The sequence below is a fragment of the Simochromis diagramma genome, unplaced genomic scaffold, assembly GCF_900408965.1.
Source record: "Simochromis diagramma unplaced genomic scaffold, fSimDia1.1 OVJJ01000603.1, whole genome shotgun sequence".
Classification (NCBI taxonomy): Eukaryota; Metazoa; Chordata; class Actinopteri; order Cichliformes; family Cichlidae; genus Simochromis; species Simochromis diagramma.
The window spans coordinates 11,349,714-11,366,832 of NW_024387414.1; the positions used below are offsets into that span (position 1 = coordinate 11,349,714).

Genomic DNA, 17,119 nt, shown 5'->3' on the forward strand with positions numbered 1-17,119 from the left:
GACATACCTGTATTTATAAATGACATACTGAGGAGGACTCTCTGTCTTTCTCATTTATCATTGAATGTTATTCCATGTGGTTTAAGGGTTTCTGTTTCTCAAAATCATACTTTACTTATAGCATATGCATATTTATCTGTTGCCCCTCTCCTGTTAGACGAGTGGACCAATCTTTGCCTACTGCAAGTGCCAACATCTGTATGATGTATAGAAAAATTTTAAACACATTAAAGACACTTTTTTGTACTAAGCAGCAACCTCTGCAGCTAAAAATTCAAACCAATTATAATACCAACGAGTGCAGTTTCTCTGGTGGTCGCACCCAATTTTATTTATATAACACAAAATCACAGCAGCAGTCATCAACAGTATTTCTTTTGTGCTATCATTTTAATAGAACTCTTCAAGAATGTCAGCCTTGCAACTACTCAACTCGCTGAACCCAGCACACATGAATAAGCAGCCAAAACTTAACTGAACTGGTCTGTGTTTTTCATTGCAAGTTGGAGAATGATACTGGGATGAGGTCACCATAGGGACAAGCTGATGGTCTTCTGTTGTTCTCCTTTTATAACATGGTAGTTAGTACATAAAATAGTGTTTTGTGCCTCAAGTGCCGCCTTGCAACTCAGATCTCATCCATCTGGATACCAGAGTTAGTCTGTATCTTTGCAGTAAGTAGCAGATGTGTGTATTCAGGCACTGCATCTGTACAGTTTATCAATGCAGCTCGCTAACCACAGTTACTAGTGTTAGCTGATGACTTAACCTACATTCTCAAATATGGTAACTTCCAGCTAAACAGACAAAAACGAAGCAATTATAATGAAATGAATGTGGCTTTCAAAACGCATGCTATGACCATCTTTATTATACAGTTTACAGTTACCCTCCAAGTATACCAAAATGCAAAATTAATAGGACTGTTTCATGCATGTGAAGCATTATAATGATATGGTATTGCACTGTGTTAACTGACAGGATTTTATAGCCAGCCACAGCTGGCCTTCGCTTTAACAATTAAGGAAACAAAACCTTATTATTCAGGATCTAAAAGTTTGAATTTTAAAGATCTTGATTTAGCCCATCCTTTACATTTGACACTTTAAGTTTTAAAGTTTGCAGTTCTTACACTTTTGACAAAGGAAAACTCTCTTGCTGCAGGATAATCATCTGCAAATGGATTTTTATCACAAACTGACAACATTGTTGTTTAGCCCTTTATAAAACAGAAAAATATAAAATGTCTTATACAATAATTTCTTGGCTTCTACTTATACCTGTGTATGAGGGTGCCTGTGTGCATAAAGAAAACATGATTGCTGTGTGCACAAAAAAGTAAGAGCGATATACAAAGAAAAATGTCTGTGGTTATAGATCTCTTTGATGGTTTTATTTGTTTGAAATTTGCACAATAGAAGAAGAGAAAGTACACAACTGTAAAATGCAGTTCATAATGCATACGCTCCTCTCGGGGTCTTCATTGTTGGTGATACTTTTATCCTGCTCAATCGCCCAAATATAATCATACCCTTTTAATCACAACAATCCAAAAATAATTATGGTTTTCCATCAATAATCTGACACATCAATTCCTTTCTTTCTATAAATCTTTTCATAATTACCACTTGTTCGTCAATTGTTACTTTTAAGATTGGGCTTTTTGTGCTTGAAATATGGCCGAAATCACTAAAAGGCAAATTTTCAAATCAAACTACTCTGTGTGCTCAGAAAGTAAAACAGGGTGTCAACAGGAATATCGGCAGCATTAGAAATATATAAGTGTTATTCTTAATGGCGAATGCCTGCACATTTACCTCAGTGATGAATAAAGCAAAAATGTACCAGAAGGATTACAAATGCAACAAATGAGTAAGCAATGTCATCACAGGAAACAGAGAACGTTAAGTTACATTAAGAATACAGAAAGCCACTGTCGGCAATCATTTAAACAGTTTTAAACAGCAAACAGTGGTAATAAGGCAGATAACAGATGAGTGTGTGTATGGATAATGAGCATCTTGATATTGGCAGTTTGAAGACTATACAAGTATCCTTAAGGCTTCTATGTCAATGACTGTGTAATGACATTCAATACAAAAGCTGCAGCCACAATGGACAAATACACTCTGAATAGGCACTGATTAAAAGTTGAGAATCAGCTCTCCAAGCTTAAAATACCTAAATACTACAACATATAGTAAGTTAGCAAATGCACACATTTTACCAATATAGTGGCAGCTTCTTGAAACCAGTCACTGTACACTATAAAACATCCTCAGTTAACTACTTTTATTTTCTAATAAGCCAAAAAAAGCAACACAATATGAACATCAACCCTCATAAAGGTGAACTTTTCTCATAAGTAAAATGACTGTGGGGTTAATTATCCAATTTACACAGGAATACTTCTTTAATGACGGCATTTATGTTCATTGTACCTACACGGACACTTCATTAGGTATATCTGGCTAGCATGGGCTGGACCCCTGTTTGCCTTCGGAACAGCACATATTCAACAAGGTGCTGAAAACATTCCTCAGAGATTTTGGTCCATATTGACATGATAGCTTCACACAGCTGCTGCAGATTTGTCACCTGCACATCCACGATGTGGATTTCTTAATCCACTGAATTCTCAAAGGTGCTCTATTCAATTGTAATGTAGTGGCTGTGGAGCTCATTTGAGTATAGTGAACTCACTGTCGTGTTGAAAAACCACTTTGAGATGATTTGAACGTCGTGACAGGTCACCTTATCCTAATGGTCGTTTATCATTATTTAAATGATGCTCGTGTGGTAAGGGGCCAAAGTGTGCCGAGAAAATGCCAAATTCTGTCCCCACCATCTGAGTGTAACAGCTGAAATGAACACTCCTCAGACTGAGTAACATTTTTTCAGTCTTTTTTCCCCCAATTTTGGTGAGTGTGCCGAAACTGTAGCCTGTTCTTAGTTGACAGGAGTGCCAACCAGTGTGGCAGTCTGCTGCAATGTTCAAACTGCATACCTCAGTTTTAAGAAGTGGTTACTGTTGCCTTCCTGTCAGCCTGAATCAGTCTGGTTATTCTCCTGTGACATCAACAAAGCATTTTCGCCCAGAGAACAGCCGCTCACTGGATATTTTCTCTTTTTTTGGACCATTGTCTGTAAACCATGGAGTTGGTGGTGTGGGAAAAATCCCAGCAGGTCAGCAGTTTCTGAAATGCACAGACCAGCTGGGATTCTAGCACAAACAACCGCGCCAACTTCAAAGGCACTTAATCACCTTTCTTCCCCATTCTGATGCTTGGTTTGAACTTCAGCAGGTCGCCTTGCCTACATGCCTAAATGCATTGAGTTGCTGCCATGTGATTGGCTGATTTGGTCTTTAAAAATGAGTTGAACAAGTGTGCCTACTAAAATGAATGCAAACTGTTCTGTTCATTTAACTGTTTTCATCTAACTGAGCTGCTTTTATTGCATCAAGGCTTCTGCTGCAGTAAACCTTGTTGCTTTGTCTCTATGAGCCATGGCTCACTACAAAACACCACGATGTAGTACTTAGAAGTGGAAAATTACAATAAATCAAACCCCATGATGTTGAAAATCTTGCACAGATTTCCAGGATCATAACTGACCCCACAACTTTCCAATATCCTTGCCACATCAATGTGCCAATTCATGAAAAAAATAAAGTAGTTTTTGCCATAGTGATATAAAAAATGTTCACAGCAGCACTGAAGTTTAAAGTAACAGGTTTGCTATGTGCCTCATTCTTTTTTTTAATCTATTTTTATAGTGTACAAGTGAATGGTTTCAAACATAGCTGGAGAGTTCGGTGACGTGTCTATTCACTGCTACCGAGGCCTTCTGTAGCTATATTAATCTTTTAATAATTAGAGTCCTTTGGGGCTGCAGAGACAAAACACACAGTAAGTTATGATACTTTCATCTACAACCTCTCCCCCTCTTGATGGATACAAACACTTAGATCTACCAAGACCGGCTACCACGATCTGTGGAGACCAGCGACACAGGAATGAGGAAAATCATTTCAAAATAAATACATCAGTAGTTCTATGTAAAAAGAGACAAAGACACTTCTTTCCAGTAGGTTTAAATACTTTAAACTAGACTTGCTGCTTGCTTATTAATGACGTCTGAGCATTTTGGTCAGTTTAGCAAAAGAAAGGGAGTGTACTTAATAAATACTTAATAAATACGGCACATATCGACTTATTGCAGTAAGTTTCATGTGAACCTGAAGCTCTTAACATGTTCAACCAGGTAATTGAGAACAAATTTTTGCTAATTGGATTCAGCAGCTTTCAAAATGAGCCCGAATCAATTTAGTGTGTGAAATGTGAAGATCGCATACTTCATAAAAAGTAAGAAACCAGCTGACTCCAGCTAAACAGCAGGAACCTCTTACTGGCTGCATCGCAAAATGTCATTATCTTACATGACTTTTTGTTTTGCCACAGGGTGACAATTATTCCACTTATTTCCAGTACAGAACAAATGTAATGCAGAACTCTAAAACATCCCTTCCTCCAAGATAAATGCCTGAAGCACTGCAGGTGGAAAAAGAGAGGGGAAAAAAATCTCACCCACTTTGCATAATAAGACATGAAGGATAAATGAAGGATAAATCTGATAAATCTTTTTCTTTGCAGTACACAGCTTCTGTCATTAATCGCAAATTAGGGTGGTTTGATAAGAACCTGAACAGTAGTGTCTCTTTTATGCTGCTTATTTAAATCTTTAAATGTTAAAAAAAAAAAGAGTGAAAAACCGCCTGAGGCAACGTTTGACTGAGCAAGTCTCAAAAACAAAGGGAATAAGTTAAAGTCACTTCTACCTTTGATATATTTCAATTCAAATGTCTGACACAGAGTCTGGCTGACAGAAGGTTTTAGGAAATGTATCCGTCTTGGCAAAGTGAGGTTCACAGTCCTCATTAGTGCCAAGACACTCTCTTTGCCTCTCCCTCTGACTTCTTAAATCCATGAGATATCTTTTAAGAAGTCATAACTACACAACTAAAAGACCACAATAGAAATCTGCTATAGATTTAATATCATCAACGCTCACGGCATCATTTGTGGTCTGCAATAGCGTCTGCCTTTTTCATATAAAACCTTTTCACCATATAAAAACTCTTTGTTTGACACTCTGTTTGTGTATGCATATATGAAAATCTGCTACGAGGAAGCTTTAGAGACGTCATAGTCCATGATGAGCTGCTTGATATATGAAAGTTTTTCGTGAAGATACTCGCAGCGTTTCTTTTCTTCCCGGTAACCGGGGAACTTCTGTGGAGACAACAAAAAAAAAAAAAGTGTATTATTAAAAGAGTTTTACATGGTTTTCTTCCAAGTTCACGCCTACATAACTTACATAGTAGACAGGTGGAAATCCTAAACAGAGCAACTGCAAAAAACCTTCTTAAACTAGTGCCAGCCTACACCATACAATCCACATTCTCTCAAATAAATAAAAAATAAACAATAAATAAAACAATTTCTTTCTCAACCACTAACATATTGAGGTTCAATCTTAAAGATTGTCTTTGTTTAGTTTAGGTTAACTACTCTCTGTTTAATAAAACCAGCTTTCACAGAATTTAATTGCTTAAAAAAAATCAAGCTATTTAAGCGTTGAAATGTACATTTAAGACTATAAGAGCACAAAAAAAAAAAAGAGGAGCAATAGATGATAAATCTGAAATAAATCTCAAATATGTGAACTACAAGAAAAACGACTTCAATGTGTCTGACTTACCTTGCGATACTTGTTGTACTTTTCTAGTATTTGGTCTTCCATTGTCTAAATAGTACAAAACACAAAGTTGTTAATATTAGTTTCCACATAGAGAATAACAGTCCAAACTGAGCACTTGCATATCTGCATATATCATGTACCTTATATTCTTGAGTACCAGGGGACAGGCTCTTGATTTTAGAGCCCAGCTGAACGAACATGTGAGTTATGGTGGCAATCCGGGAATGGAGGTCTTTGTACTCATCGTACTCGGCGCAGAAATCCTCCTGGTACTGCTCACGTTGCTCTAAACTTGTTATGGGGCTGTATTTTCTATAAGTAGACACAGAAACATAGTGTGTGATAATGTAAAGACCACCACAGAAGATAGAAATAATCTTATGCAACATTGAGCCTTCAAGAGACTCTCTTCCATATGAATTCTTTCCTAGAGATACAATCACAATATTTTTTGTGCAAATTTCTAAACTGCCCTATTTCCCTAATTTTGTTTACTTCTTGTGTAGTACCTCTTTCTGCCATGAGATGGTAGCACAAGCCTACAATGTCATCCTACACAGTTTGTTCTTGAATCCTTGTCATCTACTTCATTTAAACAAAAGCAAAAGATTCTAGCAGGTCATCAAAAAATAACTTGAAAACATGTTCAGACTTACAGCACATAATCTGGCTTCTCCTCAGAAACCACAGTATTTGTTATGTCAGGATCTGGAGCAAGAACGTAAGAAAAAGAAAATATCATTAGCTGCAGTCGAATCAGTACAGTCATCCATGTGGATCTTTGCCATTGTCTGAATATTAAGCAATGTGTTTTTTGTTTCGCTAAAAGCCACAGTGTGTCTCTGTGTGTGTGTGTGTGTTCATCTCTGCCTCTGTTCAGACTAGCTAAGAGCCTGTGGGTGTCAGGAGACCTCTAGGCTTAGAGACCCAAGCTGTTGTTGAGTCAGTCAGCCACATAACACACTGAGGACTCAAGAGGGGGAGCTTCAGGAAGCACATACAGTCGTGAGATAATACTGTGCTGATACAGCACTGGGTTGCAAGGGGGGACTTCACATGCACTCAACTGCCCATTTATTAGGTACACCTGTTTAACTTTTTGCTAATACGACTATCCAGTTGGATTTAAATGGACGAAACAGCGCCAGTGCCAAAATAAACGGGAAGTAGTTTAATTTAACACGAGAGGCAGCAATGATGAAGGGGCATTTAAATCCAGCTGACAGGAATTTGGGGGAATGTTGGATGAAAAAGCAAAACTACAATCACTGACTTAATGATCTGGAAAACATTACAAGATGTTTTTTAGGTTTGTTTTTTTTAATACACAGGGGAAAAAAGGCCTTACTGTCAAGTTTGTCTGGATTCTTCTCGAGCTCATTATTCGTCTTTAACCAGTCAGTCCTATGGTCGTCTTTCAATTTCTCGCGCTCCTTGTCCTTGTGCTTTTTCGATTTCTTCTTTCTGTGCTGGCTGTTGGCGAGCTGTGGCTGAGCACAGTTGGAGTCACGCTGGGTTGGCTGGAGGCTGCTTACTTTGGGTTCTTGCTCCCTGGTCTCTGAAACAGGCGTGTCAGAAGTGCTAGATAGTTTGTGCATTAGAGGAAAGGAATTATGGCTCCCTGGTAAACCATTTTGGCTATCAGTATGGTTATCTGTCCTTTGAAACTCAGTCTTTGTGTGGAAACTTGGGTTAAGGGTAGGAGTTGCATCATCGTGTCCTCCTTTATTGTTTAAGAGTCCGTTTACAGCTGGCTGCTGTTGTAACCTCTGGTCTGTGAGTTTTTGTCTCTTAGCTCCTAGTCTTTCCTGTGAGTCAAAAGGCACAGGGCGTTTCTAGGGAAACAGACAGGGAAAAACAAGAAATACATCTCTGAAACATTTTCATACAAACTTCATGAATAAACTTTAATTCCAGCAGACAAAGGTAAAGACTAGAGGGCAAAGGGCACACATTTACACTGACGTAAAGAAGCAACATCCATTCAGAACCACATCAACCACTTTCACACATACTGAAAGGTAAATGGAGAACAATACAGCTATTTACCACTGCAGGATTTTTTGCTATGCTTTGATCCTCTGACGTCCTCAGTACTGATGGGTTTGGTTGAGGATTTCGCGACTGGTTGCCAATATGTGGCTGCAACTTCCTATCAAACAGAAAGAGAGAACAAAGCAATCAGACACAACCAAAGCACCTTTGGGAATTTCATAAACACCTAGTCTTGCTGGTTTACAGAAGCTCGAATAAGGCCGAGCTTAAAGGTGAAAAAGATTCTCTGTCTAGCAAGGACACACAAGGTCTGCCTCTGAGGGCTGACTAGCACCTATACAGAAACACGTGGGAGTGAAAGAAGATGTGCAGGAGACCTTTCTTTTCTAATGCGGCGAATAATAAGTGCAAAATGAAGTTTCAATGATTCAGTCATCATCTTGTTATTTATGAGTTAACACCAGTACCACCGGGGAATTAATAAATAAGATATATCAGGCATAAAAGTGAAAGGGCATGTTTACGTGCAGCACGTTACACAAAAACAAGCTGTTTAATGAGAGCGCATAACTTGCATCCATCTGGGACCCCCTGCCTCTAGCCCACCTGGCCAGCAGCCGGCTGACAAGCTGCTTCTCCTCCTCGTTGTAGCCTGGCCAGTCTCTCTGCACATGCCTGTAGAAGTCATCTCTCAGTGAGTAGCTGCTGTCTTTGGGGTTCAATTTGGCCACCTAAAGAAATATCACACAACACACAATGTTAATTCAAATTCCTATTAAAGTTAGAAAAAATGTTATTTATTAGTTACTCCATGCCAAATGGTGAATTTTAATGTGACATTCACCGTTTTTTAGCTCTGTTTTTGGTCTCCACCGGCCCCAGAGGAAAGCATCTGCTTCAATAGCAGTTAAATATTGCCATATGTTCAACAGTTAGTCATCAAATTTGTTTGCCAGAAAGTGGTTAGAAAGTAGGGAATAAGAGGTTATTTTTTCCTGGATGACGCACACATTTCTGCTTCTTAATTAAGACAGAATTTAAGTCATTGTATTTTGGCTAAAAATCTCAGTCATACAGACTCTGGCTGTTACTGTTAGGAAGGTTGGAGCTCTTTCTGACCAGGCATGTGCCTCATTTAATGTCCTCATGCAACAAACCTCTCAGACACACTTCTTTCATCTGATCAGTCATGTAAAAGTGAGGAACATCCTTTCTCAGGAAAAGTAGCCAACACCTTTACTTCTTTTAAGCCTTTTGCAGAGAATACAAAGCTGCTGCCTTCAATCTGTTGTGGCGACAGGATTCTGCCATTCAAACACACCAACTGCAGTGACAGAAAGCACCATGCAGATGATTGGAATAAAAGATGAGGGTGGTTTCTTGGTCACAAGAGTAGCCAAGTCATAAGTGCCTTACCCTTGGATTCATGATGATAGCTGTGGTTGCAAAAACACTTTTAGTCATACAGAATCTCAGTGCTGACCTCTAAATGCTTTCCTCGTGGATTTATGGGTTCAATCACTCATTTTGAATCATATCGGATGAAACATTAAGTCCATTTTACATATTTTAGTCATTCTAGCTGTCAAAAAAAAAAGAAAAAGAAAAAAAAGAGTATAATCCAGGATGTGGTCAACTGGTATTGACTTGTGATTGAGAAGCCATTAGCAATGAATGCCGACTGGATTCATACAAATCCAGTCCACAGATTACAACAAAAACATCAAAAAGGGTTAAAAATTATCTTTGTGGTATTTTTTAATCCTTAAAATATACCAAACCTCTTTTTTAACTTTTAACATATCCTCACATATGTAATAGCAATCGATATCAACGTGTCTTATATTCCGCCTACTAATTTGTCAGTAAGTTGGGCTTCTTGCAAACTTGTTTTGATTGGGATAATAAAATATGAAATGGTAGAAAAATAAATAAAAAGACTACTCAGAAACTTAAAAACACAAAAGCTGCCACCACCTGGATCCTGAAAAGCAACAACACTTTCTCAGCGTTTCCGTTTCTATCCGAGCGTCCCAGATTTTTTTCCCCTCACATTCTCTAAAGACATCTAGCTTTCTGAAGCCTCCAGACAGAGGAGTCTGCCCAATAGCAAACAATCTCTGAAGACACAATTACAGCAGCGACCTAATTACTCTTATGCAGTGAGACAAGAACCACATGCGTGTACAGACATCAACTAGCAGAAGGCCTGCAAAACACGCAAACAAACATCACTTTGGAAAAACTCAAAAATATTTACAGGAAAGCAAAAGAAACTTCTTAAAATTAGATCCCGGCTTTGGTTAAAGCACAAACGGTCCTGGTCTCTGTCAGCACACACATTACCACAGATCTGTGTTGTTCAGAGCTTTTAAGTGCCTTTCAGACACTCTGACAGTGTCAAAATGTATTGTTTTGTTATTTTTTATATTAAATATAGTAGGGAAACACATACTTGATTTTCACAATGTGATATTAGTTGAATGTCAGGCAATGGCCATATATAATGTGCAAAAACAGAGCCAACACAAGCACATTTGCTTGGCTGGAAATGTAAATCACTGTTGTCTTGGTATAATGTGCAAAACCATAGTGTGTTTTAAAAATTTTATATAATGACAATTAGGGGTGTTTAAGGATGTTCAGGGACTATAATGTACAAAGTCTACATTTGAAAAACAATATATGCATGAGATGCTGCGTTAGGCATGCGTGTGTGCCAAGCAACAACCGGTGCAAACATGTTTACATGATGATTAAGGGAAAAAAATGTTTGTTTCTACACTCATTTTCCCCCTTTGGGACAACCTGTTGGAGTTATGCATTTTCAAGGTCATGATGGCTTTAAGTAAAAACCATACACTGTATATAAAAGATGGAAGTAACCACGACATCATTGTTCACTGGTTATTGAAACCACCAGCTGTCTTTTAGACTCTGTCGCTGCTAAATGACTGAACCAGTTTAAAATCACCAAACTGGAACTCTAAACCCTGCTGTTGGAGCGTTTTAGAGCATTTTAATGAACAAACAGTATGGCCTCCTGTGTGGTACGCATTATCCAAGTTTATACTTCAGTCATGGTGAGTCAACTTGTATTATACTAGTATTGTACTACAAATTATATCTTTGTCTGAACAGTGCATCCACAGAGTTAATGGGTGCAGCTTTCTTACCCAGAAATCCCCTTTTGGATCCAGAAAACCAACATGATGACACTGCAGTGGCTAAATCCATCTTTTTTTTTTACACTCTGTGGCCTCTGCATGGATGCAATTGCTTCAGTTTTTGTACATTTTGTCTACAAACAGTGTTTCTAAGTACCTCCTCCAGTATGGCACCCAGCTCGGCCTTATCTTTGGGGCTTGCTCTTTCTCTTTCCAGCCACAGCAGCAGCTCTGGTTTTCTGTAGGGTTTGAGAGCCAGCAGGTGGACGATGCGATCCTTCAGGGGCTTCTGCATTGAGGTCGTCATACTGCCATTCCTCCGGTTATTGACAGAGTACTTGGAGAAGCTGCTATCTGAGGCAGGGAGTGGGCCTGGCCTCTTCTGGTACTTGACACATTTACCTGAACACAAAGTAAAAGAACAAGATCTACGATGATGCATCAGTCCGCTTGTGATTTAGGATGGATTAACTTAGATGACATTACCTCAAAAGATACACACATTATGTTAATGAATCAAATCAACATCTAATTATAAATACTTTTTATGCCTCAAGGAGCGGGCTTATAAAAAGCAGGATATTTCACATTTTATTGCAGGTGGCAAAACAGAAGCCTGTTTTGCATCAAGCAGTTTTGAGAACTACCTGAAGAGCTCCTCGTTGGACTTCATACTCTCCTTTCTTTCCATCTGTTTGCATTCATATTGCTTATAGAAAAGCTGAATCACTGTATTAACCAGCCAGTGGCCAGGAATGCAACATCAACTTTGTTTTTCTTGTATTGCTGTTTTAGCCTCTTGAGTTTTCTCAATATTTTTTGCCTTATTGTGGATTGCGCTAATCAGCTTCACAAGTGTTTACTTGAAATTTTTTTATATTTTGCAGTCCAGTTATAGACAGAATGGATTTTAGTGTTGGTGTTTGCATGTTGCATGTTTATTTTTATGGCTATAGTTAAGAGTTATTGGTTACTTGTCTCATGTTTTACCAAGGTTAATACTATTTGTATTGCTACTATACCAATCACAGTACACCTAAATCTCTCAAAAGGTCCTCTTATGCTGGTAAACCTATAACTTGATAACCTTCTCTGTGTTAGGACCTAAAAATGTAGTTCTGAGATCAACAGTTTTCTCTAGTTGATGCAGTAATTGAATTCAGTCTACATACAATATAGCACAAGGAAAACACCAGGTGCATGCCTTTGAGATCGGATTGCAGTGCAGTGCAGTTTTGTTCTTTGCATGGCTTTGAATCACAATTTAGTCTGCCAGGGGTCTTTTATGTTTTAAAATTGGCCAGATTATCTATCATCATTCTTTGTCTGATTTCCTGTCTTTACTCCTTACCTGCTCTATGTAGCTTAATTCATATTTTATTAAAAGAAAAAAAAAAAAAAAAGGAAAAAAGGGGAAAAAGACAAGAAAATACAACTGTGCAATTTTAAGCAGGGATACACTTCTGGGACAATTCTGAAATACTTTGTGGGTCATCCTGTGGAATTACAAGCACCGTCTTACTGGGGTCAGAATGTAACACAGCCACGCCTGGTGGATTCCTGAGGTTAGAGAGAGAGAACCCCAGCAATCAGACAATCTCCTATGCAAGCTGGCGACTGTGGGAAGAAAGAGCTCCTTTTTTACAGGAAGGAATCTCCAGCAGAACAAGGCTCAGGAAGGTACAAGGAGAAAAGAATCTTAAGGCAGTGAGATCTGAGATAAAATAAACAGATTTTAAAAAAAAGTGATGAACACTTTACTCGAGATATCATCTGAAACCTGCTTATTTATAGATCAGACTTGCAGCTACTTGTCCTTAGATGTAAAGATGCCATTGATTATCGCTTGTATCTCCAGTGAAGACAGATGGGGCATGTTAGAGCAGTGAAAGCTACGTCTCTCTGTGCTAATCCCATTACGGGTTAATCTGCGCTTTGCAGGTCAGTGTAGGGGAAAGATACAGGAAAAGAAAAAGTAAGTCCAACAGATAACTTCATGCATGTGTACTTCTGTTAGTCATTTATCATGATGAAAATAAGGAGAATTATGTCATAATTACTATGTGGGGATTTATGGTGTGCCAGATACGTGCTTGATAGGGTTTGGCTTTCTTTCTAATAAATTCTGTGAGAGTTACAATTTATACTGCTTTGTCATGTTCACCTTAAGATCTGATGTTACACAATCCATGCAGTAATCTGGTTTAAACCAACTACAGTTGCAGCTTCCCTGGAGCTTCAGCACTGACATGGGGGTCCAGGACAGAGCCAAGAAAAAGTTTTGCATAACCGCAGCAAAGGTTAGCGAACAGGGAAAAAACACAGAAGGTAGCTTTCAGGTCATAGTTAGTAAAACCTGCATGTCCCATACAGCTCTCCATCTCCAATAATCTTTGTTTTAGAGACATGGCTCCATTAACTATACTTTTCAGTTGTATTAATGGTAAGGGCCTGGCAGTGAATCGAAACTCCCTGAAATTAAAGTTTAAAGACAGTTTCTGACTTTGAACAATGACAAACATTAAATGTCGGAGACAAGGCTTAGCTTTTGTCTTGGTATAACCAAAAATACGGCCTACGCATGTGGTTTCATCACACATCAAAAACAAGAAAGTATCTGGTTTTTAGCTTCAAGCAATAAATAAAGGAATATTTTTCAAGGCAAATATTCCTTTTACTTTTATTGGTGCTATTATATTTCTATTTGGGTTTTTATACAGCCTCTTTTGTATCCACATCCAAATTGCTGATCCCTCTCCAACTAAAAAGCTATTTGGCCCTTCCACATGAAAATCTGCAGATGTATTATCTTCGATTTCGGTTTTCCTGCCACAGAAGCCTTGTGCTTAATCTTACTTGGATGTGTTGCTCCAGGTTTGATCTCAATGGCAGAGCGGCTCCAACTGTCCTTCTCCACCTGCGACATCCTCTCGCGGGTCATCTGGTAGGAATCATCGGTGGCACACACAGTGATCTTGTCCTGGATGCTGCCCTGACCTTCCAGCTGCTCGCGGCCGTCACTACAAAATAAAAAACAGCCAGCTGTTGAACTTCACGGCATTCTGCTGCTTTTTAAAAACATCCTTTAAGTTATCTCAAAGCAGGATGCCAGCGCAGAACCTTTGCAGCAGAAAGTGGCTTTGTGGCGGAATCTGGCTAAACCTGTGGTTGCTGTATGTTATGTCACTGTCTAGATTTAGCTCTGCAGCCTGTGACATGTGAGACAGGCTATATCTTGGTTCAGAGCAGGACAGACCATGTAGAAAAACCGCCAGGATTAACTTGGCTCCTGTCGGCATGCTTGCAAAACAAGAATCATCGTGGCCAAAAGTAAAAAGTTAAAATAAGAACCTGGGCTCCATTAATGGTGCAAATAAATCAGATTTACAGAGCTGCCAAAATCCAAAAAACAAACAAAAACAGAACAAAATAAAAAAAAGGTAGCAATTCCTGCTAATTTGAGACATTTTCACTATACAATAACATAAGTGACCAATGGCCAGTCTTTCACTCTGTCCTCCAAATATCAAAACAAATGCAGGGGGCAACGGGAGCAAGATATTGCTGTCATGCTGATGTGCCGTTTCTCTTGGCTGCAGTAACTGGCTGAAATGAAAGCTAGTTAAAGTTCAGGCCACAATTAGCCATCTGGCACCAAGAAGCCGCAACAGAGCATAACCTTTAGTTTCCAAGCATATCCACTCCATAAATAAGGCAACGCGGGTCTCAGTAATGAGAGGTTCGGCCCAGAAATTTACAGGAAATTACAAGTGCCCCATGGTCTGTACGGTAAGATGCAAGCAAACAGTCTCTTCTGATTTGCGAGCATAGGGAGACAGTGTCTTCTGAGGTTATGAGCCACTACAAGAGGATCAGACCACTTACACATCTGGAAGCTCAAAAGTGTACTTTGCAAAATTCTCCACAAATGATGCAGAAGCAATATGCAATCCTTCTTCATAACCATTTATGACCCACTGGAAGTGGGTAGTGGTGTACTTCTTTGTTTGCATTTTCTTCTGCATTTGGAACATTTTTGGGCCGCAACCTTCAGACAATACGTGGATGCCAGTAGCCATGTATGCAGGCAACCAGTTACCAGACTGAAGGGGGCTGAAAATGTGGATTCAGCAAAGAAAAAAAAAAAAAAAAACAAAACAAAAAAAAAAAAAACAGTATTATAAATCTCCTTCCAGACTGAATCTGAGGCTGGCCTTCACCCAACCAGCCTAAATTGTTGATGCAATGAAAGATGGATCTTGGTTTAAACATTTTTGCAATCCTTTATTTTTCTTCTAGTTTCTTGTTCTTAGCTGAGGGGGTTAAAGGTTTGATGATAAGTTGTCCTTACAGAGAAGCTCTTTTGCATACTTTTGTTGTAATAAGTGATTATTTGAGTTGTTGCCTTCATATCAACCCAAAGCAGTCTGATCATTCTCCTCTGACCTCTGGCATCAACAAGCATTTTCATCCAGAGAATTGCTGATCTCTGCATATTTTATTTTTCTGACCAGTCTCTGTAAATCCTAAAGATAGTTGCGCTTAAATCAGCTTTCTTCCCCATTCTGGTGGTCTGTTTGAACTTCAGTTTACATGCCTAAATGTACTGAGCTGTTGCCATGTGATTGGCTGGTATGTGGGTATGAAGTTTGTGTGTACATCTATTTGGTCTTAATAAGTAATAATAACCAACATAAATGTTAGCAGCATATTTTAAGTCTGCAGGTGGTTCACTGGGGTTGTGTGTCTGTGTGTGTGTGTTCTGGCAAATTTGGTCAGGCATATTGAGCGAGAACTTTTGGCTGCGCTTATCCAGAGAAGAATAGCCAAGTTTGAAGCTTTAACAAAGAGTTCTTTTTTTTTTTTTATTGAAAATATTTGCCAAAATTCTTTGCTGATTAATCTAACAGGGAAAAGGGATTTTTGATTAGTCTTCCATGGTGCTCAAAGTTGGATCTTGATTCAGTGGCAATAATAGTACTCGACTTGTGAAAATAAGTTTCGGATTCATACCTCGACACATACTGATGGATGCAGTCAAAGCTGGCCTGTGGCTGGTCTTTGCTGTCGCTGGACAAGTAAAAGGAAAAGACACGGAGGGCAGAAGGAGACTCTGAAGTGGGAGCTGGGATCTTGATGTACTGTGGAGAAAACAGAAGAAAAGATTTTTATTTTAGCAGATGCAAATAATAACAAAGTCGAATGAATGACCAAGTTGCATAAGAGTGTTAAACGCACCCACAAAACAATAAATGTATTCCAGGTTTTCCTGCCAGCTGATTTTGTCCTTAAAACAGCTTATGTAAATATTGTGTGAGCGCATTACCACGCGAAGTAAAAGAATGGTTTTATTGTTTCATTTGACTGCCAGCTAGTTGCTTTAACTTATCATCTTCCTAAGAGATTAAGCGTTTTTGATCATATTTCAAACTGTCAACTCATTGCAGGGAAAAGCAATTATCTACTCAGCACAATTTTAGGCAAGCTGATGCCAGATGCATTTAAGCCAAGAACACGGGACCATCCAAAGTCAAGGTTTCTGCAATCACCATAAATCAGTGAAGTTTTTATTTTCACAACACAATGCCACAGAAATAAGACTAAGTAACATGCACAATAATGCATAATACCACCAAAGGGAATTTACTTTATTTCATCAACAATTTTACCCAACAGGATGTTAAATGGACAAAAAGCAGACTGAGACTTTGGTTTGTGTGCAAAAGTGAACCCCCCCACCCCCCAAAAAAACCTATACTGTGCACTGGCTGCCCAGCACAGCAGACCAGACACATGCAGATAGCATGGTTTCTACAGGAAAGGGAACAACGGTGAAGTTCACCGCGAGGGGGAGGAGGATAAATAAAAACATTAAAAATAGCACACAGAAATTGGTGCTTTGTGTATTTTGACTTCTATCTTCTGTGCGACAGGGGCTAAGCTAAAACCTCCAAAGGGAGGCGCCCAGGAGACATCCTAACCAGATCACAGAACCACCTCAACTGGCTCCTTTTTAGCAGTACTCAGCCACATGATAGGATGTGGTTCTGTGTAGAACCTACGGACAACCAACGTACTGCCACATGGTGATCTTGAGGAAAAGGTTTCTTTATCTTGTTCCACCACCACAACACAAATTCGAATTTCATTTATTCACTGTAGAGCTTACATTAAACTCAAACATTTAGTGACTG

The 17,119-nt window shown here is 38.9% G+C and overlaps 1 protein-coding gene across 1 annotated transcript in view; it reads right to left on the reverse strand.

Moving 5' to 3' along the window:
• Positions 1 to 1,371: 1,371 nt before the first annotated feature.
• Positions 1,372 to 17,119, reverse strand: part of LOC120721084 (RNA polymerase II elongation factor ELL-like) — a 35,965-nt gene continuing 20,217 nt past the window's right edge. Inside the window, exons 3-12 of the mRNA XM_040011140.1 lie at positions 15,939 to 16,066; positions 13,782 to 13,945; positions 11,083 to 11,327; positions 8,365 to 8,489; positions 7,813 to 7,915; positions 7,112 to 7,598; positions 6,420 to 6,471; positions 5,904 to 6,075; positions 5,764 to 5,808; positions 1,372 to 5,294 (exon numbers count right to left, since the gene is read on the reverse strand). Coding sequence (XP_039867074.1) covers positions 5,184 to 5,294; positions 5,764 to 5,808; positions 5,904 to 6,075; positions 6,420 to 6,471; positions 7,112 to 7,598; positions 7,813 to 7,915; positions 8,365 to 8,489; positions 11,083 to 11,327; positions 13,782 to 13,945; positions 15,939 to 16,066 — 1,632 coding nt within the window. The 3' untranslated portion in view covers positions 1,372 to 5,183. The remainder of the gene's footprint in view (positions 5,295 to 5,763; positions 5,809 to 5,903; positions 6,076 to 6,419; positions 6,472 to 7,111; positions 7,599 to 7,812; positions 7,916 to 8,364; positions 8,490 to 11,082; positions 11,328 to 13,781; positions 13,946 to 15,938; positions 16,067 to 17,119) is intronic.